The sequence below is a fragment of the Mauremys reevesii genome, linkage group 1 (assembly GCF_016161935.1).
Source record: "Mauremys reevesii isolate NIE-2019 linkage group 1, ASM1616193v1, whole genome shotgun sequence".
NCBI lineage: Eukaryota > Metazoa > Chordata > Testudines > Geoemydidae > Mauremys > Mauremys reevesii.
This window is the reverse complement of record NC_052623.1, coordinates 243,590,453-243,616,174: the sequence shown is the minus strand read 5'-3', so window position 1 is coordinate 243,616,174 and position 25,722 is coordinate 243,590,453. Positions and strand designations below refer to the sequence as shown.

Below are 25,722 nucleotides of genomic sequence, written 5' to 3'. Positions count from 1 at the left end.
TTCTGGGTTTGGGATTGGGAGGGGGGTGGTGTTTTTTGTTTTTTAGAGAATTAAAACCTTTATAGTAGTCCAGATTACTACAAACACAAATTCGGCAAGGTTTAGAAGCCAAAAGGTTCAATGAGTTACAAAACCAGAACTTAAAAAGATTATGTAAAAAAAAAATTATCTATTAAAGGTCTTTGCTAAATTCTTCTTCTATATCCTTATACTCTTTCCTCTGCATTTTCTGAGCAGATAGTTCTGATGATTGATTATAAGTATTTTTAAATGAAATGTACAATTTCAGACATCTGACAATAAGAGCAAGAAATTTCATGGTGTGTTTTAGTGGTTCCATTAATATTATTATTTCAAGAACACCACAAGTGTTCAAGGGGCTCTACAGACATAAAAGAAGATAAGGTCTCAACCTTGAGCTTTCAAGCTAAACCATTCAAATGTAATGCAAACAATAAAAAGTGTAAGCAGACAACACCACAGAGGAGCATAATCTTGGAAGGCAAGGCCAAAGAAGTGGGTTTGAAAGAGGAAAAGGAGGGTGTTGAAAGGGAGTGTTCCAAGAATGAAAAAGGTACAATACAAGAACTATGACACAAAGGGAGGAATTAGGAAGGAGAACATTGATTTCCTAGGAGAACATTGATTGCCTACTGCACGAAGCAGGCATGATAGAATTTGAAACCAGAGACATAGGTGGGGGCAAAGATGTGTAGAACCATTCCTTAAAGAACATTTTCTAGCACTGTATCCAGGCTAGTTTTCAACGTTCCCAGGGAGTGCTGCTCAACAGGTGCACCATACAATTTTATGTGGGGATTCACAAATTCTTATTACAAAGTTTATAGTTCTGGTATAGAAACAAAATAAAGAGGTAAATTTTCTGTTCATATGTGTTAAGGCTTCCAAGCTTCCTTGTGCCATCAAAATACAACCTTTCCAAATGCGCTCAGTCCCTTTTGTCTCATCTTATTAAAGGGCTTGTCCTATAAAGATCTTCTTTTCCATTTGCTGCTACAGGAACAGGATCACAGCAAGTATTTTATGGGGATGGAAATGGTGAGGCCCATGTTATTTGAAGATGCCTGAAGTTTCAGGCCTTCTCAAGGCGGCTGCCACTAGGGGAGACCTGAAGCATTCCAGCTGCAAATAGGATTAAAAGGCCTGGTCTACACTGTGGGGGGAGAGGATTGATCTAAGATACGCAACTTCAGCTATGAGAATAGCGTAGCTGAAGTCAATGTATTTTAGGTCGACTTACCTGGCGTCCTCACGGCGCAGGGTCGACTGCTGCCGCTCCCCCATCGACTCTGCTTCCGCCTCTCGCCGCAGTGGAGCACAGGAGTCAACGGCAGAGTGATCGGGGATCAATTTATCACATCTACACTAGGCGCGATAAATCGATCCCTGATAGATCGATCACTACCCGCCGATCTAGTGTAGTGGCCCTGGCTGTGGTAAAAGCTGTAGAGGGGAAGAAAAAAGATTATTATATTTTATAGCCCTGGAGGCATCCTTGAAAATATCTGGGGGATGCAGTATATCTTAGAAACCAATAACCCAGTAAAGTGAAATATAAACAAGATAGCACCATGTGGAAATCTTTTTCAGCCACTGTTTTTCTGTGATTCATACAGCTTTCTTGATTTATATTGTTGATTCCAGACTCTCACGTAGTATGTAAGCTTCCTAAGAAGGGAATCTGAAGTGAGGGGGAGGGGAGCAATTAAATATTGCTGGTGATGTTTTTCTAGTTATGTAACTCTTCATGATGAGCCAACTAAATGGGCTATCAATTCTTCCTAAGTTTAATGTCACCAATTGCATAATGATAGCTCTGTCAAGCCTCCCAGCCTATTGTTTACAGTTCGTCCATTACAGGAGCAGAAGCAATTCTTACTCCAGAAGAGGAAAGTGAGGCCTGTATGTCTAGCATAACTTAGCCAAACAGATACAGATTGGGGCATTTTGCATCAATAAAACACTCAAGAAAAAGGTCTTGACTAGGAAAAAAAAATCTATTTAATGGCTTATTATTTCCCTCACACTTCGTCTGTGTTTGGCAAAGTGAGGCTGGAGGGAGAGGGAAAGGAATATGCACCATTCTATTATCCTCAAAGCCACAAAAGAGGCAATAGAGCCATTCCGTGGCAGCTCCACAGATCACGGGGTCTGCAGCTTTTGTGCCCCACAACCCCTATGAGCAGGGGGTAGCCTATGTATTTCCATAGTTGTGGGCTCACCAGCTTTGCCCAGACTGCTGCATAGGTTCCAGAATCCTGTGCACACACTTCCCTCTATGCAACAGAAGTGGTGAGGGCAAGATCCTTGCATACCTTCAAAGGAAAGTAACTTCATGAAAGTAACATCTTAGGGTTCCATATTCACTTCCTCAGAGTCACTTCCTTAACAAGTTAGAAGATTTTCCTTGCTCCCAGTATTTCATTCTCATCCTAGGATCCAAAAACCAGCTGGGTTCATTCTACCTTTTGCTTCATGACAGATAACTATTCTGCCGTCTGAAGTTAGCTAAGCCATGAAACAGAACGGAACCTAGCTTGCTGTTCCATAGTAGTAAGATTTCTGTGGTGCTAAGAAGTAAAACAAAAAAATTGCTGTAAGATATAAAAAATTCCTCTTACTATAAAATCCCTTTACTATAGGACCCAGTTTGCTTTGAGGGACCATCTGTTGCCCTATATTCTATGTCAGAAGGACTGGGACCTGTTCACCATCTTGTGTTAGAATCTGGAAGCACAGCAGAGTTGGATCTTGACAAGACGTTTGAAGGATTAGAGGGCAAAGGCCTTATGGATCTGTACCCTCATTGTGGAAGAACGCACTGAGGCATCTGCGTAAGCAGATGACATGTGGCAGTTCCTTTATTAAATTACAGTGATAAATGCAGCTTTTCCATCTTACAGAATCACCTGGCATCAGGACGCAAGAGATACAGAAGTATCAAGACTGCCTTTCTCATTTGCCCTTATGTTTTTTTCTTTTTTATGGTGCTTTTCAATGATTTTCTCTTAGATAAGTGAGTAGATATCTACAAGTAGCTTTCCAAGAGTCTCTTAGTAGGGATTTTTTTTTCAAAAGCTGCATGTGATGTATCTGAAAGGTGCTGGATTGAAAGCCTTGGAAACTAGAGGTCTCTATTTATCCACAAAGCAGACACACCACAGGCAGCAGTACTGCAAGCTTCCCCCCAGTGTGATTCAGTCCTGCTGTGGAAGCTGCATCACTACAGATTGCATTAAGTGGCACCCTTGTTGGCAATCTGAGGAGAAAAATCCAGTGGGCCTGATTTTCATGGACACCAAGGCCCTTTTATACTGCTTCAGGTATGTAAAGAGACTTAACAAGGTGTAAATTTAATTGAAGCCCACTTTTAGACTGCTTCCACACCGTCAGCACAGCATAAAGGAATTTTAGTATAAATTAAATGAAAAGGCCTGGACACTGAAGTCACTCCTAGCGGCAGTCTCACCAGCATCAAAGCATGGTTGAGGTAAATTGGAAAGCCAGCTTGGAAGAATCTTACTGTACCAGTGTTGTAACTGTGTTTGGCTTAAATCAAAGTCTTAAATGTCTGGAGTTGTCAGTCCAGCACCTTTCGCAATACCGAATTCACTAAAAATAATAATTGAAACAGTTGATAACGCAGCTCTCCCTAGTAGTGTTTTTTGTTCTTACGCATGGAGTGCTGTGACAATTAGCTTCTCTCAGAACTCTGTCACCAAGACTTTTGCAGGCAGCAATGCTATGTAATAATAGTGTGTGTTTGTACTCTTGATCTTACAGCACTGACCCTTGGAACAGCTCAGTTCTGATGGCCATCACAAAAAGTAGGTCCTTCTCGGCCTCCTATGCGATGTCTGCTACAAACCATCTGAATTCCAAAAGGCAAATCCGACAAGGTGAACAGCTATTTCTGGTTTGATGTTTATTTTATTTAGCCAAGCTTGCTTTCTCTAAAGCTGCAGTGTACTCTGGGAACTCTGGTGACTGACACACACGCAGCATCTTTTGCTTTCCGTCTACTCTTTCTCTCACCCACATTCCCATAAATTAGACTTCAGTTATTTCCATCATTTAAAAACACAGTGATCTAAAATGCTACAGCTTATAGTAGTGTTGCTGTAGTGTTTTGACCTTTCTATTATAAAAGTTGTTGGTTTCTGTTCTATTACTTCAGTGATCTATGTGCTAAATTCTGCCTTCAGTTACCTCTAGGCAATCCCATTGATTCCAGTAGGATTGAAGACCAATTGTATCTCGTAACATACTCGTTAAATTGACTGTCTGTATATTTTCCATTGTCTTCTTTCAGTTTGCCTGGTTATAATAAAACATAAAATTTGTATTTGTGGGAGATAGGCATAGGCAGCTAATTGTCCTTATCATACAATTATATCCAAATGACAAGAACATTTTAACCTATATGCCTTTCCGTCTGTCATGGAAAAAGTCTAAAAGGCCTTTATTGATGGTCAGATCAAATCAAATGCACATCTGCCAATTTGTGAAGCACGGTTCTTAGACAAGGTTTTAAAAAAAGTTACCAGTAACCAATGAATAAAAGGATCCAACTAGTTTCAAAAGGTTCTTTTTAAAAAAAAAGAATAAATCTAGAAATTCTTTTTCTGACATTGTAGTGACAGGTGATGTTACATAACATCTTCACTCAGTACTGGGAGACTTCCAGATAATGTTTTAGTCAGAAAAAAAATAGGGACGATAACTTCTTAACTGATAATAACATTTACAATAGAAGAGTTTTTTTGAAATCATCAGTGGTCTATAGATGGCTATCTTACCTGACTTGTATTGAAGTCCAGTAGAATGTTTCCCCATGCTCTCAAGCACACCTTTGAGCTGAAATTTTCAAAAGCAACCATTGATTTTGGTACTCAGTTTGAAACAACTTGGGGCTGTTTTTCAGAAGTGCTGAAAATCCACTGATCAAAGGGAAGTACGTGGGACCTGTCTTCCTGGCCTAACGTTGGGCCCCAAGGAATCCAAAATTAGAGACCATTTTGAAAATATATCTGCATGTTTATTAGATCACCGTCAGCCATGTTTGCTAGAAGAAATTGTTTTTCAACTTCAAGCCTGGAGCAAACTTTGATAACTCCCCTGAGACGGGTGACAGCTCGACCTATTGAAGTCAATAGGAGTTTTACCATCAATAGGGTCAGGATTTCACCCATATGATTAAAGGAAGTTTATAATGGAAATGCTGGCATGATCTTGACCCTACTGTCTAGAAAAATCTGCCACAAATATAAAATCCACACACAATTTAAAGCTGTAGGAGATTTGTACCTCTTTATCTTTCTTATTTCTCTTCCATCTATCCCTTGCTTATAAAAATTTATAAACAAACATTTTCCCATTCTGAAAGAGGGAAAATATTTTCATTTTAAAATGATTCTCTTCCTTGCTTTTTTTGTAACTCTTTCACTGCTGTTTTTTCACTGCACCTGTTATGCTGCTGTTGTCCTTTTAACCGTCCACTGATATCTCTAGAACAGTGTTTCCCAAACTTGGGATGCCGCTTGTGTAGGGAAAGCCCCTGGCAGGCCGAGCTGGTTTGTTTACCTGCCGCGTCCACAGGTCCAACCGATCGCGGCTCCCACTGGCTGTGGTTTGCTGCTCCAGGCCAATGGGAGCTGCTGGAAGCGGCGTGGCCCAAGGGACATACTGTCCGCCGATTCCAGAGCTCCCATTGGCCTGGAGCAGCGAACCGCGGCTAGTGGGAGCCGCGATCGGCCGGACCTGTGGACGTGGCAGATAAACAAACTTGCCCGGCCCGCCAGGGGTTTTCCCTCCACAAGCGGCATCCCAAGTTTGGGAAACACTGCTCTAGAATGTTATAGCATGCTTGGTACAGGACTGTGTTACAGCAGCATAGCAGATGCATTCTGGGTAGAAGTAAAATAGCTCAAAAATTTGGCAGCCACCCAGCTGTCAGGTTAATTACATACCTGAATGCAATGCAGTGATATTGCTTACGTACAACACAGGATTTCTAACTGAATTTGTTTAATGCAGAGCTATTTGCTTCACTTCTTTGGGAGGAGCAGCAAGCAAGGGATATGGCCCTTTGGATAAAATGCAAAGCCAAGATCCTTCATCCCTAAGACCATTAAAGATCCTGGCACTTTTTGCAAGAGTTAGGGGTGTTAGCTCTGCTGCTGTGGCCAAACTGCAGTTTAGCTAATTACAGACTGCATACTGCTTGCCGAAAATTTCCTTTGCAGCATTGGATGCAGACTTCTGCTTTACTTCCTGACCTAAGCTGTTGTATAGCTGCTTTGCGCTACTATGTCATTCCTCAGAGGTGGCTGCATTTCCATACTGGGCAAAGAGATTTCTGTGTAGACCGCATGTATAGAATATATAAAGAACCTGAGGGCCCTTTGGGCAGAGAAGTGCTCAGATACTACCGTGATGAGTTAGAAGTTGAAGTAGATAGATATCACAATAACAGAATAGCAGTTATAAACAAAGGGATAACACCAAGATGAGAACCTAAGAGATTAAAATAACAGAGATGTAATTTTGAGCTCCCTAGAGAAGAAATGTGCTTCTACCCTGGTACAGAGAAAAATGGTGGTATCTCAAATATTACTGTGTGATAACTGACTGCAAATTTTGACTTTTGAATGGTCACCATTAAATAAGGTTCCATATTTTTACTCCTTTAAAGTGACAGAGGACATCAAAAAGACATATTGAGGATATGTGGATTTCTAGAAAGATGCAAACATCAAAAACCTTTACTATTATGGTTAATGCTTCATAATCTTAAATCAAAATTATTTTCTAATTCAGAGATGACTGTTTTACCAAAAATATGTTTAGGTAGTTTGAACGTTTGTGTTGTGCCAAACAAGTAAAAATAACATTTTCTGTAGACCTGAAAATAAACATGCTAAAAAAACTGGGTGGCTGAGCATGAGAAATATGGCTTAGTAGATCTGAAAGCGCGACATTTCCTGTAACCTCAGGTACAATTTCCAGCCAGGTTCACTCAGCACTTCACCTTTCTAAAATACACACATTTACGTCCTTGCAGTTTATTGTTCGTGAGTCTTTTGTATGAGACTTTAAGGTCTTTTCTGCTATGGGTGCATCATGACGAGTAAGGGTTTACCCCAATGGTCTTGGCTCAGAATGTCTCCTTGCCCCCTTGTAATGGGGGACTGGGTGTAGTACTGCAGTACTTTTCTTGCTTCTGGCTCCCCCGGCCAGCTGACCATGGTGGGTCTTGCATGCCTTGGCCCTCCAGCCAAATCACAAAGTCCAAATGAACCCATTCCAGGGTTTTCACCACTCTGCCTATGACAGGTAGGGAAACCTGGGCCCACCCACTATGCTGAGTTCCAGACCAGGGATCGTATAAATAGCATCTTCACACTGCTCGATTCCAGTTTGTTGCTGCTTCTTCCATGGGCCTTTCCTATTGGGCCCCTTTTAGCTTCACCCTTATCTCAGGGTTAACATTCTTAGGTCCTCTCTCTCCCTGCAAATCCAGTTTAAGCAAATCAGCCAGGAACTGACCTGATAAGGCCCTACATCTCCTTTTATCTGAGTCTGCCGGGCTCTGATTGGCTGCTTCCTTAAGGTCTCTCTAGATAGGCCTAGAGGACCCATCTTCACTGCGTCTTTCCAGTCACTTTGCTGCTTCTTGGGGTGGGGTGTAGGAGGACCACAGGGCCAGTTGTTGGGAGCCACAAAGGCCACATTAAACCCTGTCACATCCCATCTGTGCACTAGTTTGGGTGCTGCACTTCATCCCAGAGGTGCTCGCCTCTGCGCCACAACTGAGGCAACTATATCTCAGTGGTGCTTGAGCATGTGTCTTCTCAAGTTTCTAAAAATGTTGAAATCCTTTAAGATGAAAGGATAATATATTATCCTTATTTTAAAATATCACTGTTTGGCTTATCACTTACCTACTCATATGTAGAACTCTGGGTTCATTACAAAGGCAGGTAAGCATTTTTGTCTCTGCGTTTCAATTTTCCCATCTATAAAGTAAAGAAATTAAGTGGTTTGCCCATTATCAGAAAATATGGCAGAACCTGGAATAAAACCCAAGTTTCCCGACTCCCAGTCTGTTGCCATATACTCTGGACCATGCTGCTTCCCCTTATTTTCCTACCGTGTTCTTTCATTTGTGTATACTGCTTGTATGCCCTTATCAAAGGGGAATATACCCTAAACATGTAAAGCTAGTAGTTGGCATAGCTCTATTGAAGTCAGTGAAGTTTTTCTGATTTATGCTAGCAGAGTCCTGGCCCCTGTGTGGAGACTTTTTTTGTATTACTCTGTGTATTCTGGAAGTAATTCTCTCTGCATACAGTGAATTGATATATCTGTATATTGACTTTTTTGAATTGAAGAAACTGTTTTCTCTTGCTAGGTATCCCGCCAAACATTTCACCTCTTACCTCCCCGTGCCACTCACCTATTCAGGGAACCCCAGCCACAAGTCCCACTGGCAAAACCTCTTCTGTGCAATTCCCAGACCCTACCGACACGGACACCAAGCAGACCTTGAAACCACACAAGGTTCTAACTTCTACTCAGAGCGCACCAGACCTTTCGGAGCAGATTGTGGGCCCCTCTGTTATCTGTAGCAGGTAAAATGTTAATTTGATAGACATCTGCTTGTTTTTCCCTTTTTCTTGCCCATACTCTTGATTTACTTCAGCGCAGCGTATTGATATAGTTTTCCCCACATCAGTTCACTGTACACCGGCAATGGTTTAGTTCAATGCTACACAGTATTTTTATAGTCCAAAACGATTAACTGCAATTAAAAGCTTTTACTTATGTTGAGTATGTAGTCTGATTTATAGACAATCGATCTGTGATTTTCTTTCATCTAAATTTTCATGTTAATGAAATGTGTTTTTCATGCCACACTCTAGTCACAATAACACACACTTCGGGGTCATGTTCCAGTTTTCAATATACAAACCTTATTTAAGAGATAAGAGCCAGCCACCTAGGATTTGGAAAAGTACAGACCAAAGATCCACAGTGGGTCAATTTTTCTGATGCTGGCAAAAGCTTAAATGTTTTAGATAAACTATTGTACTTGAAATTCAAATGGACTGTCCATCCTCCATTCCCCTGTCCCAGGTACATTTTATAGTTGTGCCCAATGTATTGCTGCCACACTAGCTCTTTGCCTTTAGCATTTTCAAAATGCACAGTTTCTACTACGTTACACAGTACATGTAACTAGCACAATACTAGATATAATTAAACTAAAGTCTGCATTGCTGTGAGCTTGGCCACAAGATGGACTGAATGGATTATATCCTTCCAGAGATGGAGACAAATACACAGAATAGTAATGGTGGTTAATATTTTAAAGATGCAATTGCAATGAAGATGTCTGTTGCTACTGCCAAATATTACAAAACAATGTAGTAATACCATACTTTAAGTGACACTTTTAGTTACTCTAAGAGAACACAGCTTCTAACTTGGGCGGTCACCACCTGGAAGTATTATTGTTTCATGTCTCCAAAAAGACTTAGTTGAAGTGAAACATGAATAATGGACTCAGCAATGTGTGTCCAATGCAACACTGTGAGAAATTTCAGTATCATGGTGTGAAGTGTGTCAACCCTGTTGGAGATTGGCATGAACACAGTCAAGCTCATCACATTGCGAGTTTTGATCTCAGCAGTTACATTTTTGTGACCTGGGGTCAATGAGAAGAGAACACTCTACAATAGGGGTCTCTTTCATTTGAGATAATGTTGGATTAGATGCTAGAAAGTGTTGACGTGCTAGCTCAGTGCCAGGGGTTTAGTTCATTTATTTCTCGAAAATCGTCAGTGTTTTTTCTGACTGACTTATTCACGTGACTTTAGATGAGTGCTGTTTTTATTATCTGTTGATGGAGTTTGCTGTGTGTGGAGTTACATAGGGACACTCAAAGCTGAGGCTGCGAGTAGTTGCTGTGATAAGTAACTACATTGTTGGCATTTAGCAACCTTACCTGGTTTTTGAAACAAAACATTTAGGTTTTGGAATAAACATATAGTTAAACTCAACTGGTACCCCAGCCAAAAATATCAGTGTTGTCAACACAAATATAAATGTCATCCATTAAAATACTAATAATAAGTATCGTCATTACTGAGAACACTGTTGCAGAATCATCTGTAACAATAACAGTTTACTTGTTACTGGTATACAGATGTCACTTCTGCAGATACAAGCTGAACCCCAGCACATAAATAGTGTACCCACTGCTAACATAAATATAATATAGAAAAAACAGCTAAGGGAGACAGATTGGGTTATCCCACAAGAGAATGTCACTTGGAGTTGGTTGCATCAGTAGTAGTAGTAAATTTTCTCAAGCCTGGATATTCAGAGTGTAAGCTACTATGTGTTCGTGGTATATGAGGTAAAAACAGTGAAGAAAAGTGTACATAATTATACATTAAACGCAAACAAAAAACTTACAAGAGTTAGTAGCCCTGCTCTCTCTCACTGACCAGCACTTATAAGGCCGCTGCTCATTGGAGACTGGATCCACAGTCAGATGAAGTCAATGAGAAGACTTCCCTTGTCTTCAGTGTGCTCCAGGCCCAGGAGATTAGTGGGATATATTCAGCACTTGGTTTTAGTTCTGCTTGTCTTACACTTCACTCAGGTGTGGAGTATGTCAGGCTAGTTGGCAATAAAACCGTCCAGCCAGCTTTCGTAAATGCTGTAGCATCACAAATCAATAAGTCATTTAACGTCATCCACATTGTCCAATTTTGTGGCCCTCATTATTTGGACGTTTACCCAATTTGAATTTGATAAGCACTTTTAAATGGGATAAAACCGATAACGTACATAGGATCTCTGGTTTTTTAACTTAGGGCTTGTCTACACTTACCATGGATCGATGCTGTGGCGATCAATCCACGGGGGGTCGATTTAGTGGGTCTACACTTTTGCAATCTTTAAAAGATTTCCTTTGACTCCAAGGGCTTTGGATCAGGCTCCAGATTTCCTACAGACTTAACAGTGTGCTCACTTTTGCCTTCCTTTGCACTCTGTTTTCACTTGATATCCCTGAATTCAGTGCTTAATTTGTGCCAGGGCTGACCCCTGACACCTCTAAGATTGGCAGTTCATAGCTCCTGCATCTTGGTGCTTGCCATGTCAAGCTATGAAAATAAAAAAAAAATTGCTTTTAATAGTGTAATTGTGTTATATTTTTAATTTGCTCTTTTGTACTTGTAAACTTAGAAAATAATAAACATATTTTTAAAAATCATATTGGGGTGGGATTCACTAATATGATGTGCCTCCTTTGCACCACACTGGTAATTCAAGCAGCTCTAAACCGAGCTTAGCTGGCTGGTTAAGCTGTGTTTATGGCTGCCTTTTGCAATAATGGCACCCAACAAAAAAATCAGAGCATTCCTGTGAATTTGTCCTTTGACTGCACAAGGGACTGTAGATTATATGATAGGGCATAATCCTGTACTAGCAGCAAGGATCAAGAAATGGTCTAGATGACTTTTCCTCTGTAATTTACATGATTCTTTAATGTTCATGTTCTTTAATATTGTGTTCCAGCTGTGGCAGACCGTATAGCCAAATAGGTTCTGGCACTGGAGCACTGGAGAGAGGTGATGGGACAACACATGCCCTGACCAGAACAGGTAATTTTCTGGTTGTAAAATCAAAAAAGTTGTTCCTCTAAAATGTGGTTGTTGAGGGAGTGTGTAGACATGTCTGTCTTTTTTTTTTTTTTTTAATACAGCGGTAGTACATAGGTGAGATCACAGGAATTATGTTTGTATTTCCTTTCCTTTGGAACAGTAACAGTCCTAGGCCAAGACCATCCCCTTAAGACATTCTCCATGCAACAGATGGTTGTGAGTGTCTGGAGGCGTCAACTGTTATTTCAGCAGCCTCCTCAAGTCCAGGGATCTGCAACAGAGAAGAGGGTGGGTAGAGATATATTCCTGGTCCTGCCAATTCTGTGGGCAACCTGCAGAAGGGTTAATGCAGCATAGGTCATATTCATGTTACCACGGAGACCCTTCCGTCCCAGGAAATCCCTTTCAAGGCATGGTGACTCTGGCAGGCTGGCTCTATTGAAGCCATGTTACAGCTATGTCTACACTGCACACCACTGGCAGCACTGTGTAGGATATGTGTAGCTACACGCCTCAGTGAAAAGCAGGCTGTGTCCACACTGCATTATGTAGCTACATGTGTCAGTGAAAGGCTCTGGCAGGAGGGAGGCAGTGGGGAAAGGCTCTGAGAGCTTCCCCCGCTACAGCCTTTCACTGTGGCAAGGAAAGGCTCTGGCAGAGAGGAAGCAGCGTGGAAATGCTCAGCAGCAGGGAACTGCCAGAGCCTTTTCCTGCTGCTGGAGTATTTCCATGTGGCAGGGAAAGGCTCCTGCAGTGGGAAAATGCTCCAGAAACAGGGAGCTGCCAGAGCCTTTCCCCGCTGCAGGAACATTTCACTTCTGAAGTAGCAGTGTAGATGTGAGAGGCACTGCTTGGGCATGTAGAGGGTCGTGTTGGGTACATACCCGGGTATATATACCACAGGGTTCAGGCATGTCTTTATTCTACTCACCTCAGCAGTGTCTTATTGTCTACACTGCTATTTATGCCCATCTAGAGGGGCATATAGTTTATGTACTGTACATGCTGCTGAAAGGAGTGTGCAGTGTAGAAGTGAGTTAGGGATGGGTACAGGCATGTGTCTGGCCTGGGAACTGGACACGCCGCCTCCACAATTTTATAACAGTGAGAGTAATTAACCGTTGGAACCATTTATCTAGGGTTGTGGTGGATTCTACGTCACTGACAATTTTTAAATCAAGAGTGGGTATTTTTCTACAAGATCTATTCTAGGAATACTTTGGGGAAGTTCTATGGCCTGTGTTATACAGGAGGTCAGACTAGATCAAGAGTTCTCAAACTGGGGGTCAGGACCCCTCAGGGGGTCACAAGTTTATTACGGGGGAGTTGCAAGCTGTCAGCCTCCACCCCAAACCCTGCTTTGCCTCCAGCATTTATAATGGTGTTAAATATATAAAAAGTGTTTTTAATTTATAAGGGGGGGGGTCACACTCAGAGGCTTACTATGTGAAAGGGGTCACCAGTACAAAAGTTTGAGAACCACCGGACTAGATGATCACAAAGGTCCCTTCTGGCCTTGAAACCTGTGAATATAGCAAAAGTTAATGCCTCGGTAAGGTAATTGTATGTTGATTTCCTCTCCATATTAGATATCCAGAAGCTGCACATTATGTAGCGTTTATTGTGTGAATGTTTACTCGTGAACTTTAAGTGTAAATGATTCAGTAACATATAGACCCTGGAAGTTGCTTTTCAGGCTGTTTATCACATCATTGTACGTGGTAATGTTGTTTTGAAGGATACAGACAGCACAGCAGTATTTTATTCTATCACTTTTTATTTTTACAAGAGTTGAGATAAAATAGGCTTTTGGAAATCCTATCACTTTTTCTATCCAGAAAAATATTATTTCTAAAATTTTAATACTTTCTTCCATTGCAGACTTTTCTATCAGCCGCTGTTCTTTCTGTCAGCTTCATTTCTCTATCTAATTTACACCTCGAACTGTAACTCTTGCTCAGGATCTAGGAAGTAGAATATCTGTATATTTATATCTAGTCATGAAGCTAAATTCAGCCTTCAGATGTAGGTGCTTGGGGTTTTCAGTAACTTCAGGGAGAGCCATATTCATCCCAGGGCAGCACTTACTCCATATACTGTAAAAATAATTGTGTATATTAAAAATATACCATGCGTGGCACAAAGTATTTTTATAAAGAGAAATCTGAATAAACTCTGCATTAAATCAGTTTTAGAGGGTTAAAAATATGCAATAAATGTGGTCTCACTCTGTCACCTAATTTGGCCCATCCTAATATTAGTCCTCAGGGTTTCCTCATTCTTCATTCTGTGGTCCCAGTTTTCAGACCCTGCAAGGGTACCTCTTTCAGTGCAGTTGAATAGACTGTCAGATTTCAGCCCTAGCCAAGCAGCACATATGTATGTGAGTCAGAGATCATGTTGGTATTACTCAGATGGTCAGAGAGAATGCCTTTTAGTAGGGTCTTACAGTTCTCAAAACAGTCCAATTTGCATTATAGATGATCCAGCTCAAGCCACCTCTGACTATGAAACCAACAACAGTGACAGCAGCGATATTGTACAAAATGATGACGAGACAGATTGCTCTAAAGACCAGATGCGGAAGGGATCTGTCTGCAGAACGTATGCGCCTGAGACTATCATGTTGCACCCTTTAATACCACCTGAGGTAGTTCACAATTGTTTTAAATAAGGCTTTCATACTTTATTCTAATACAGCTCAAGACTTTGGGAAAGAATGATGCAGTCTAAAGACCCTGGACAAGATTTTCAAAAATAATTGCATAAATTAGGATCATGTCCACATTTATGTATCTTTTAATAGGTGATCTGATTTTCTAAAGCACTAAGCTTTAGAAAGGGGGGGAAGGATAGCTCCATGGTTTGAGCATTGGCCTACTAAACCCAGGGTTGTGAGTTCAATCCTTGAGGGGGCCACTTAGGGATCTGGGGCAAAATCAGTACTTGGTCCTGCCTAGTGAAGGCAGGGGGCTGGACTTGATGACCTTCCAAGATCCTTTCCAGCTCTAGGAGATAGGATATCTCCATCAATAATAAGCACCCATTCAGATCAGTGGGAGCTGTTGAGTGCTTAGCATTTTTTAAAATTAAGCCACCTATTTTGATACCTAATATGAATTTAGGATTCTAGCTTTAAGCACACATTTTTGAAAATTTTGCTTGTCAGGTATGGAAATAATCTTGTGTATGTTACCAGTACAATGTGCACAGTCTTTCTGATTAGCCATGTAAACACTTTAATGGCCTAGTAAACTTTGTAACCTTGTTTAGCATATACAGTGGTCACCATTAAAAATTAACATTTGCCAAAGGGTACTACACAATTATTATAGTTATTTCCTGTACTAAATATAGGGAAAGACATTTGTACATCATGTACCATATACTCTGAGACTAATGTTGGTATATGCTGATATTTCATAGGACCACTGTAGTGAGTTGTAAGTTTGGTTCAAATGAGCAAGCAAATGTTTTAATGTTTAATCAAAATTTTAAAGCCCCTTAAATCTGTGCAATTAGACTAGAAAACTCTCATTTCTAGCAATCTCTGCTTCTGGTCAGAGCTGGATATGCCAAGAGAAGAGATTTTTCTGGAGGTTTTGGGGTTCTTTTGTTTCCACTTCCAGTCATTACTTGAAAATGAAGATCTGGGAGAGAGTAAAGAGTAGGAGGCAGGGAAAGGGTGAGACTTCTTTCAGATTTCAAAAAAGGTTTCTTTTCAGTGTCTCTCTCTTATTATATTATTTTATTATCTGTGAATGTTACTTACACATTTCTATTCACTGTAAGACTAGCTTGGAATTTGTTGCCTGAATCCTGTTGTTAGTCTCTAGCAGTCCACAATATGGAAATAACAAATGAATATGTTTTCTTCTGCCCAATGCAAGTTTTACAATAAAAGTGAATGACCTCTCTGCAGTTGTAATAATCAGAGACTAGTCTTTCATTTCCAGGATTGCCTATCAATTCCAGCATAACAAAAATTATAAAGTAGAAGGACTAAATTAAGATATGGTGGAAACAAGCGTATTCAATGAGATGGCACCTGCTTATGCCAGTGGTTAATTTTGGCCCTAGATTTATAGCACTTTTACCTCTTTAGTTTGAGTTTTCATAAGTCTGTGATCTATCAGAATTCTCTCTTCTGATTCTTGGTGCAGGACAAACCTATCCTTGCCCCAGAGCCTCTTGTCATGGACAACTTGGACTCCCTTATGGATCAGCTAAACAATTGGAACTTCCCAGTCTTTGATTTGGTGGAAAAAATAGGAAAGAAATGCGGTCGGATCCTCAGCCAGGTAAGAAGCATGTTTTGTACAGGCAGGTTGGATGTGCAGTCCCAGTGTACTGTGTGTGCATAGACTGATACAGACTAAAATAGAGCTTTAAAAATGTGATGGGCCCTGTAAGTTACAGCAGCACAGGAACTGGGAAATCCTGCCATAAAGTTCCATGGTTGCAGCAGTTGAGCTAATTCCACAAATCCATTACCATTAAAAGGTCTCCTTCTACTTCCTTTTCCCCCAGTCTTGTCTCTGAAAAGAATTGTAAATGCATATTGACCCACTGTACCTTCCACTATGACTCGAAAAGCTGCTGCTGCTGCCACCACCATCTTCAGGTTGCTGTGTTGTAGGATTTTGCATTGAGTCTATCACATGAGTCAGAGAGGGCCACAAAGAGGCAGCTGACTGAAAAGAGTAGGTCTGGTCTTCTCTTACATTGCAAATCCTAGTCAAGCCGTACATGAGACCAAGATTCATGGAAAAAATCTGGTCCTACTATCTTGCCCCTGTACCTCACTTTTAAAGAGTCAACATGTTGGCAGTAAATACTTCTACTCCACCTAATAAAGATCTGAATCAGGGGGTGATAACCTGCTAAGGTTCCTTTTTAACTGCCAACTTTTCATTTGTTCCTCCAAGTAGAATGAAGGTGCTGACACAACCTTTATTTACACCTTTATTTACACAGTACAATTGACCCCCCTATAATCATCACCACTTTCTTGGCCAGGCTTTCTTCTCTGTCGTTCACCTCTTGATGGCACAGAGACAAACTGGCCATTTTCTCTTGTAGTGGGATAATGGTTTAGTCAACCGGGGAAGTGTATAATGTATATTCAGGACACAACCCCCAAAACAAACTGGGTTTCGACTGATAGAGTATCTCTTTACAAAGTAGTACGTGCGGGAGGCTACTGGAAAGCAGTGAATGTGTTAATCAAGTTTAACTGTCTCACATTATACACACAGAGGTTAAGGTGCTAACCAGCCCTCAGTGTAACAAGCTCCAATTAATGCTAAATCAAGTCCTAGTCCCTTGGTTGTTGATGATTATTCAGCTGCATACGGCTAATTCAAAAGCCAACCAGGAAAGATGATTGATTAAATTCAGAGTGACATTAGGATTTACTCTCTGAGTTATTTCCTTGTCAGCAACCCCAGCCTGTACTTCAGCATGTAACAGCTGTGCAAAACCAGCTTGCCAATATTCCGGGTTCCTTCTAGGGTAAGAGGGAAGCCTACGCTGTGTATTGGTGATCATTTAGAAGGCCCTACAATTGACAGAATATAGAGAGTAGAATTTTGATTCTATATCTTTTTGGTATGTGTTACAACAACAGTAAGGCCAATACATAGGCACTCTTGCGTTTCACTATATATTATTGCTATTTTTCTGTCTGTTTATACGTAAACATTTTCTCTATGAAACACCGAACAACTGGAGATGTAAACAAATTTTTTTGGTTGTGCATATATATCTGTATAGCACTTCTTACCAGAGAGAGTGTGAAATGACACACTTCCTCCAGCTGTTTTCCCCTGTTGTCCCCACTTCTCAGTAATCACTACCCTCCACCACTGCCATTTTTGTTTTTCCCCCTTCTGCTTCTACCCGCAGACCTTGAATGTTCAGAAAACCTGCTTGAAGATGTCATCACTGTCCACACCATGAGTGAATTGTTACCTGCAAAAGCCCAAATAGTGGGGCATGGTGAGGGGCAAAGATGCAAAATGAGGGATATGAAAAAATCAATCTGAGGTGCTTCAAAATCTTGGAATTAATTTATTTAGTATAAACAACAGTTGTATCCTCAACTTCAGGCTTCAGCATTTCTGATATCAATAATTTACATTAACATTAATGTAAATGGGATAACCCAAGACCAGAGTGGCGCAAGATTAAATTTGGGTTTAAAAATGAAGATGTCCCCCACTAATAAGGAAGCAAGGTGACTGAATGAAATGAGCTATTTTTTTTTAAAAAACTGGGGAACAGGTTGACTTTCTGATGTGTAATTTATATCACCGTATGTCTTTAAAGTGGAATGAACAAAGGCAAATAAACGCATCACTGATTTATTCTCTGCTTTCCACAATTAAATAGTCTCATCTTTAAACAAAAAAAAATAGAAAGAAAGGAAATTAACAAGAGGAATTAACTATGCATGCCCCACAATCCAAAATTTATGAGGTGGAACAAAGAGGAGTTGACATGTTCCCCCAGGCGGGTGTTTGGCTTAGAAAGCAAATGCTGGCCTAGCGTTTTTAAGGCTACTTGAGATGTCTCTTTCTTATTTGTGGAATGTTAAATTGATTTAGCCACTATATAAAAAAGACCCCACACAACTCTGACAATAAAAGCATTCTTGCTAAGTACAATGGAAAGCACTTAAATGCAGCACAGGCAAACCTGTAAACAAAGGGATAGAAAGACCTTCACAGAAAAAAATCTCACTTCAGAATGGAACAGCAAAACTCTCCAACTGAAATTGCAGCTTCACAACAAGCCACGGAGCTACATAATGCCTTAATTTATGCTTATTGCTCTTCTAATTGTAATTCCTGTAGGGAAGAAACCAGTTTGCTTTAGAAAGGAAGGTGGAGTAGGTGAGCTTGGAAAAAAATGTATAGCTTGAAGTGGAAAAATCTCTCCTTTGACCATTACCAAACTGCAAGAGGATTAAAATGATGGGCCAGGGCTCAGATTCTAGGAAAATCTACAGTGTCAAGGTTCTGAAAGCATTGTAGCACCTGCCTGGTTGGCCAAATTTTTGCATAAGTACTTGTTCGGTTTCCCGTATCGTCTTGTCTCTGATTTATTTTATCTTGATGCTGATGGGAACCTAGGCTTCTAGGTTCCTCTACAGGGGAATGTATTTATTTAGCTGTACACAGCATGCACAGCTACTGTTGGGATGGGCACTGTCCATGTGCCTGTAATAAGTAATACATAGAAGATGGTTATACTGAGCAACATGTAAATAATGAGTTCCCTCTTTGAAAGAAACGTCCATTAAAAATCATTTCACTGGAAGCATTTGTTTTTGTTTTAACAGACGCCAGAAGCATTAGATTTATAAATTATGCATTTAAGCACTAAGTTTTTCATAGAGGGGAGGAAAAAAGGCAGAAGGGAGGGGAGAGGGAAGTAACACCACTTTGCAAACAAAGGGCATGTGCTGAAATTTATTTATTCCTAAGAATAAAAAGTGTACTGAGCACGTTGGCAATATGGCACATACAGCTGTTTTCTAACTAGGAAGCCATATGCAGTCAGGACCAATGGTGATGATAATGTGTGATCCATAGCGCTAAGCCAAACCATAAGAATCTGACCTGATCTTCAGCTTGATGAACTGCCCCTAAACCCCAAACACAAGCAGAAGATAGGAAGAAAGGAGAAGGTGTTGTTTAGTAAGCCAGGATGTGATTGTCCATCAGGTGATGTATACTCCTGAGATATGGCAACATTTGCCATTGGAGGAAAGAAATCAAAAATAAGTTTATAATAGAGAGTACATAACAACTAAAACATCAATAATTATTTTGCCAAAGTATCCAGATTTTCCGATGGCCAAGAAGCTGTAAGTACCAGGAAATAAATGTCCCTTTGCCTTGATCTTTCATTCTTTCTTCTGTCTGAATGCCTTGCTTGGCTGCTTATCCTTCTTGGTGCCTGGAAGAGCAGACCATTTCTCTCCAAAAAGCTGCTGGGAACTAGATACCATTCACTTCCACCCCTTCCCAGTCCAGTCAACTTCTTCAGAATTATTTTGAAACCTTCCCCTCTGACCTAAATCAGTGCTGGAAATTCAGAGGGGGAAAAATAACCACCTTATAAGGCATGCAGCTTTTAAAAATACCTGCCTAACAGTTGTATGAATCAATAAGATTAAAATCTGCAGATTAATATTCTACCATTCCTCTTTTCCCACAGGGGTATGATCCAGGGCAAAAAGATACAATGAACTAGATAGACAGTAGCAACTAGTGTCTTTTCTTTCCTGGTTTTTGTTCTGCTCGCCTTCCATGGCTCAGTGATCTAAGACTAAGGTTTGAAATATCTCGTTTCCTCGTAGCTGCAAGTTTGAATCCTGGCTGGGTCAACTCAGCCATGATCCAAGAGAAGCAAATGGAGTTCCATGCTGTGTTTGGAAATCCTGGGCCCTGCTGGTCAAGCTGCCTGCACAGTTCAGTTCTGGCTACTACCATAGGGCATAAAGAGACAAGGAGGGTGAGGTAATATCTTTTTTTGGACCAACTTCTGTTGGTGAGAGAGACAAGCTTTTGAGCTACACAGAGCTCTTCTTCAGGTCTGGGAAAGGTACTAAGAGTGTCACAGTTAATTTCAAGGTTGAACAGATACTTTAGCATAAGTAGTTAGCACAATTCCCAGACCTGAAGAAGAGCTCTGTGTAGCTCAAAAGCTTGCCTCTCTCATCAACAGAAGTTGGTCCAATACATGATATTACCTCAGCCACATTGTCCTTCTAATAGCTTGGGACCAACAGGGTTACAACAACACTGCATACCTTAGGGCATAGGTAGAGGTAGCCTGTTGCTCCCTCTTATAGGGTTTTGCCTAGCTGATTTATGCAGTGCATAGACCCACTGGCTATGCATCTGGCCTAACCATAATCCTCCTCTCTTTAGAGAGCTGCAGATGCCTGTCCTGAGCAATGTTTGCTCTAATTTTCTCCATCCATGTGCACAATGTGCACCACCAGTAGAAACAAAAAACCTAGATATAGAATCGTAGAACTGGAAGGGACTTAGAGAGGTCATCTAGTCCAGTCCCCTGCACTCGTGGCAGGACTGATTATCTAAACTATTCCTGGCAGGTGTTTGTCTAACCTGCTCTTAAAAAATCTCCAATAATGGAGATTCCACAACATCCATAGGCAATTTATTCCTGGGTGACCGCACAGCTTAGAGGGAACACAGGTCTTGAGTAATTTTGTTGGCGCGCACACAGGGCTGGAGAAACCTCCTGTGTCAGTTTTCGTGTGCTGCTGACCCCAGTGCAACTTACTGTATTTAAGATGCTCTGGGGCCTTTTCTGCGTACATAAGCCTCATGGGATTTTGATAATTTTTTTGTAAAGCACTTGGGGTTCGTTAAGGATTAAATGCACAGGGTAAAATTTTCAAAAGTGCAAGTGAATGGGCCTAAGGCTCTTATGTGCCTAAGTCACTTTTAGTGACCTAAATCAGTTAGATGCTGTTGAAATTTTTACCCAGAGAATACATGTAAAATGTCATCCTCTCTTTCCATTTCCATGCTCTTTCTTATGGCTGCACCACAGAGGAGGAAGATGTTGAGGGAAATAAAAGTAAGGAGGCATTAGGTATGGGGTAGGTTGAAGAAAACTAGGAAGCGATCGATAGGGTAGGGAACTAGAGGACAATAGAACATAGAGAAAGGTGTGAGAGAGCAATATAGAGGGGGTTGAATAGTTAATGACCTATCACAGACTAGCTTCTTGGTGTGATTTATTATGTTCTCTGGTTAGAGCAGGGGTAGGCAACCTATGGCACGTGTGCCGAAGGTGGCACTCGAGCTGATTTTCAGCGGCACTCACACTGTCCGGGTCCTGGCCACCGGTCTGGGGGGCTCTGCATTTTAATTTAATTTTAAATGAAGCTTCTTAAACATTTTAAAAACCTTATTTACTTTACATACAACAATAGTTTAGTTATATATTATAGACTTATAGAAAGAGACCTTCTAAAAACGTTAAAATGTATTGCTGGCATGCGAAACCTTAAATTAGAGTGAATAAATGAAGACTCGGCACACCACTTCTGAAAGGTTGCTGATCCCTGGGTTAGAGAATGAGGGGTTCGTGTAGAGAAGAGTGATCTCCTTTTTTTCGCCGTTCTCTTCCTGTCCCCAGTGGCAATCAGAGATTTTAAGAAGCATGTTTTCTGTTCAGGGCAGACATGTCCTAATCCTGACAGGCGCCTGGAACTCTTGCACTAACATTGCCCTGAGCCCATCACATCGCCCACACTCCTACTGCCTACAGTTAGCCTCCAGAACTGAGATGCATAGGGATTTTCCATTACCAATCTCCAGTTGCCATTGAAGCTCAAGCTACAGAAATGGCCAAGAAGTTCTCTAGGAGCGCTCTTGTCCATATTTGGTGTCCTCAGGTTTCTAAATATCCTATAACTAAAGAAAGACTTGTATCCCTCTTTTGATGGTTCTGCTATATATTTTTGTCTTGTTCAGACTCTGAGTTCTAAGAGGGATAGTCCAATACTTAAAGTGCTGGTCTCTGCACTGGAATAGCTCTATTTCAAGCAGCTCTGATGTGTCCTTTACAGCAGTATTGCCAGCAGCTTCTGTGGCTTTCATTGGCGTCGCCACTCCGACACTGACCAGCATTACCACCACCTTTCTGGGTACTAATATTGAACATGGTACTGTTGGCATCCCATATCATTCAAGTAGCAGCCGGTCAGTGCAGAGGTGCTACCACCAGAAGCACAAGTGGCAGACACTTAATAACAGAGAGATCCCTTGTGTGTGGAGTCAGAAACTACATTTGTGCACTCTCTGCTGCACCCTTTGACTGGTCACCCTTTCTCCTTTTTGCTAGAATCATTCAGAATTAGTCCACGCAGAAATTCTGCTTGATAAGAAATTCCTAGTGTAAAACTTGACGATAGCTCAGATTGTAAATTCATATCAGTTACTTTAAAATAATTGTAATTCTCTAGGAAGGCCAGATATTCAGCACACCACTGAAGTCACATGCAGGGTGCTTGTCACTCAGTGTTCAATACCTCTAGGAAGGTCTGAGACAAGAGCTGGTAACTCAGGTAGATGAGTTACCAGCTATGTTGGGCCCTGGATGTGGGGCAAATTGGGCAGGAGAAGCTAGAGGAGCCCCCCTAGTGGATGCCCAGCCCTCTCCCAAGGGTTTGAGACAGACTCGTGGCTGGCAGCACTGAGTTCAATGGGAAGGCCGGATATTCAGAGTTTGTTTGTTAAAACTTGGGTACACCACACCCATCAGTGTAGATTATAGATCCCAGTTCATACACATGATATGCTGAAATACGCAGCAGTTGATAGACAGCAGCTTAATTTAGATTCAGTTGTGCTATGTTGAAACAAAGGCCACTATGATTTTGGAACTGCATATGCAAAGTGTCTCTCCTTGATACAGCTCTGGTGAGACCACACAAAGAATGCAGTATTTGGTTCTGGGCACCTCATGACAAGAACAATTAATGAAGAGGCTAATTTCAAAAGGGAAGTTGGAAGAACTTAACATAGTCGTTTCATTAGGTCCCATTGCACTTTGTATAAAGTTGAAATTTGTTGTCGCTTTCAAGCCCCTACATCATATGATAACTGCTGTCTGCCTCGCTGACCTGGTCTCCTATTATATTCCTCCAGCAACTTCTTCACTCCACCACTGCTACCAGATTGAATACCCTGATTAACTCCTCTTCTAAAATTCTCTGTAAGAATGCTCTCTGGATGTCTTCCCTACTGAAAATTCCTTCCCTTCAGTCATATCCCTCCTGAAAACTCACTTCTTTCATTTCACCTACAAGGTTTACAAAAAAAAAAGTGACATGATTTATTAGGCTGACTTTTTATTTGACACCCTTGGCTGCTTCTTTTCCTCTCCCTTAAATGATTAGGCAAAGAGCAGAACAATTGTCATTGCATACTCTTTGGGACAGGCTATATGGGGCAGATTTGCAGAGATGCTAATTCCTATCAGTCTTTGTAAATCTCCTCCGTGTTTTTGGGTTTTGTTATGGTTTTTTGTGAGGCACCTAGCACATTTTGGGGCACTTAAAACTGATGATAATATCTAGGCTGGCTAAGTGTCACCAGAAAGGAATATAACCAAGAACATGTATTGTAAGAAGGTAACCATCAGAGAAGGAGAAAAGTTGCTTAGAACAATCAGAGAGTACAAAGAAGAGGAACATTTTGGTGAACAATTTCTAAACAACCTGTCTGACTGTGTCTCAGCAGAAGTACTGGTAGCTTCCTCACATGAACTAGACCAGATGATTCACATGACAAAATGCCGTAGGGAACAATCCTATATTGAATAGGGATAGACCTGGTGACTTTATAGGATCAGCTTTCATGATGTCTTTTTTGGTCTCCTTAGCAGCGTGGTTGTTTTCCTTTTCCAGGTATCATACAGGCTTTTTGAAGACATGGGGCTGTTTGAAGCCTTTAAGATTCCAGAGCGGGAGTTCATGAATTACTTTCATGCCTTGGAGTGTGGATACCGAGAGATACCTTGTAAGTAAAACTCCAGGTCAAATAAGAGTCTCTTGCTCAGATGTCTTTGACTTTTGACATTCTTTCCTCTCCCTAGTCACCACAGCTGTTTCTTTTTTCAAGGGCTGCATTTTGTCTCCTACCTCTTGACTAAAGGCATAAGAGTAGTATTCCTCTTTTGGTGTACAGGATGTGATGTACACAAAGCTTTGTGCATTGTTAAGAGTGTCCCACAATTTTGTCAATACATGCAACACTGCTAAGCTAATTGCCTCCTATGCAGAGGCTCTTCCTGAACTCTGCCCTCACGTTTCCATCTGTTTGTCTTTTAGGGTTTTGGTTTTGGTTTTTTTTATTTTACTTCATAAAAACTCTGTGTAAATCTCCGGTAGTAAGATGGCTCTCATTTTGAGAGTTTATAGGTATCGGGGACTGTTCTATCTAGCCATGTTTGTTATTGGTTGGTATTATTGTCAGTCTTATCTGGAGTTTGTTGGAATGGTTGCTCCCCCCACCCCACCCCCGCTCCCCCAGGAGAGTTGAGTTAGAGATATGCACACTGTGATATGCTTCCACACAAAAGATCCTATAGAACAGTGATTTTAAACCTGTGGTCCCGGACTCCTGGCATAACTTCCAGCAGACATCCCAGCTCTTCTATGCTCGCTAGCTATGGATTCAGAAGCAAGTATACACCCATATATAGCTATATGATTTACTGTAGAGATACCTATTATATAGAAAATGTTGGAAGTTATTGAGATACATTTAATGGGACTATCTGTATAGAAATATATAAGCTATATTTTTCAGATTCCTAGGACTCTGTCCCAGAATTTTATTATCTTTGCCAAAGAAATATAACATTTAAGTTCCCCTGGATTTGAAGGGCCTTTTATCTACACGTTGCATTGTTGGAGATTGATACCAGAGCTGAACAAAATCTATATAAGGGCTTGTGTTTGTTGTGGTGTTAGCTCAAGATGTAACTCTAGTGTTGTCCTTAGTCTGACTCCCATCCCCACGCACAAATCTCCAGCTCAATTTAAGTAGCTCTTTGCTTTAAGCTTAAGCTAGCTGGCCTGTCAGGGGTGTGTGGATTGAAGCTCAAGGGCTGCGGATGCTCAAGCTAGTGATGCAGCAGGGATGCAGCTACAGGCAACAACTTGAGTTAGCCCAGCTGGTCAGATGCTAATCCAATCACCCTGTAGCCTGAGTGTTGTTTCAGGATGTGGCTGCTCTCACTCAGGCTAGACTAGTGGGATAACTCAAGCTAATCGTTGCAGTGAAAACAAGCTCTTATTGTTAGAAACTGGGAGAAATCCTGGCCACCGAGACATGAAGGGGAGTCTTTCCATTGATTTTAAAGGAACCAGTATTTTACCCTTTGTATTGACCAGATGATACTTGCATAACAAAAGGCTGGGGAAGTAGAAGGGAGCAGGGCTCTCATTCCTAGGCTAAAAGCTCCC

The 25,722-nt window shown here is 41.1% G+C and overlaps 1 protein-coding gene across 8 annotated transcripts in view; it reads left to right on the top strand.

Moving 5' to 3' along the window:
* Positions 1–25,722, top strand: part of PDE3A (phosphodiesterase 3A) — a 539,267-nt gene that overhangs the window by 494,423 nt on the left and 19,122 nt on the right. For all 8 annotated transcript variants that reach the window (XM_039544402.1, XM_039544382.1, XM_039544374.1 and 5 more), the window contains 6 exons: positions 3,805–3,920; positions 8,435–8,654; positions 11,614–11,699; positions 14,180–14,349; positions 15,863–16,000; positions 24,160–24,271. In XM_039544402.1, the coding sequence (XP_039400336.1) occupies positions 3,805–3,920; positions 8,435–8,654; positions 11,614–11,699; positions 14,180–14,349; positions 15,863–16,000; positions 24,160–24,271 (842 nt within the window). The remainder of the gene's footprint in view (positions 1–3,804; positions 3,921–8,434; positions 8,655–11,613; positions 11,700–14,179; positions 14,350–15,862; positions 16,001–24,159; positions 24,272–25,722) is intronic.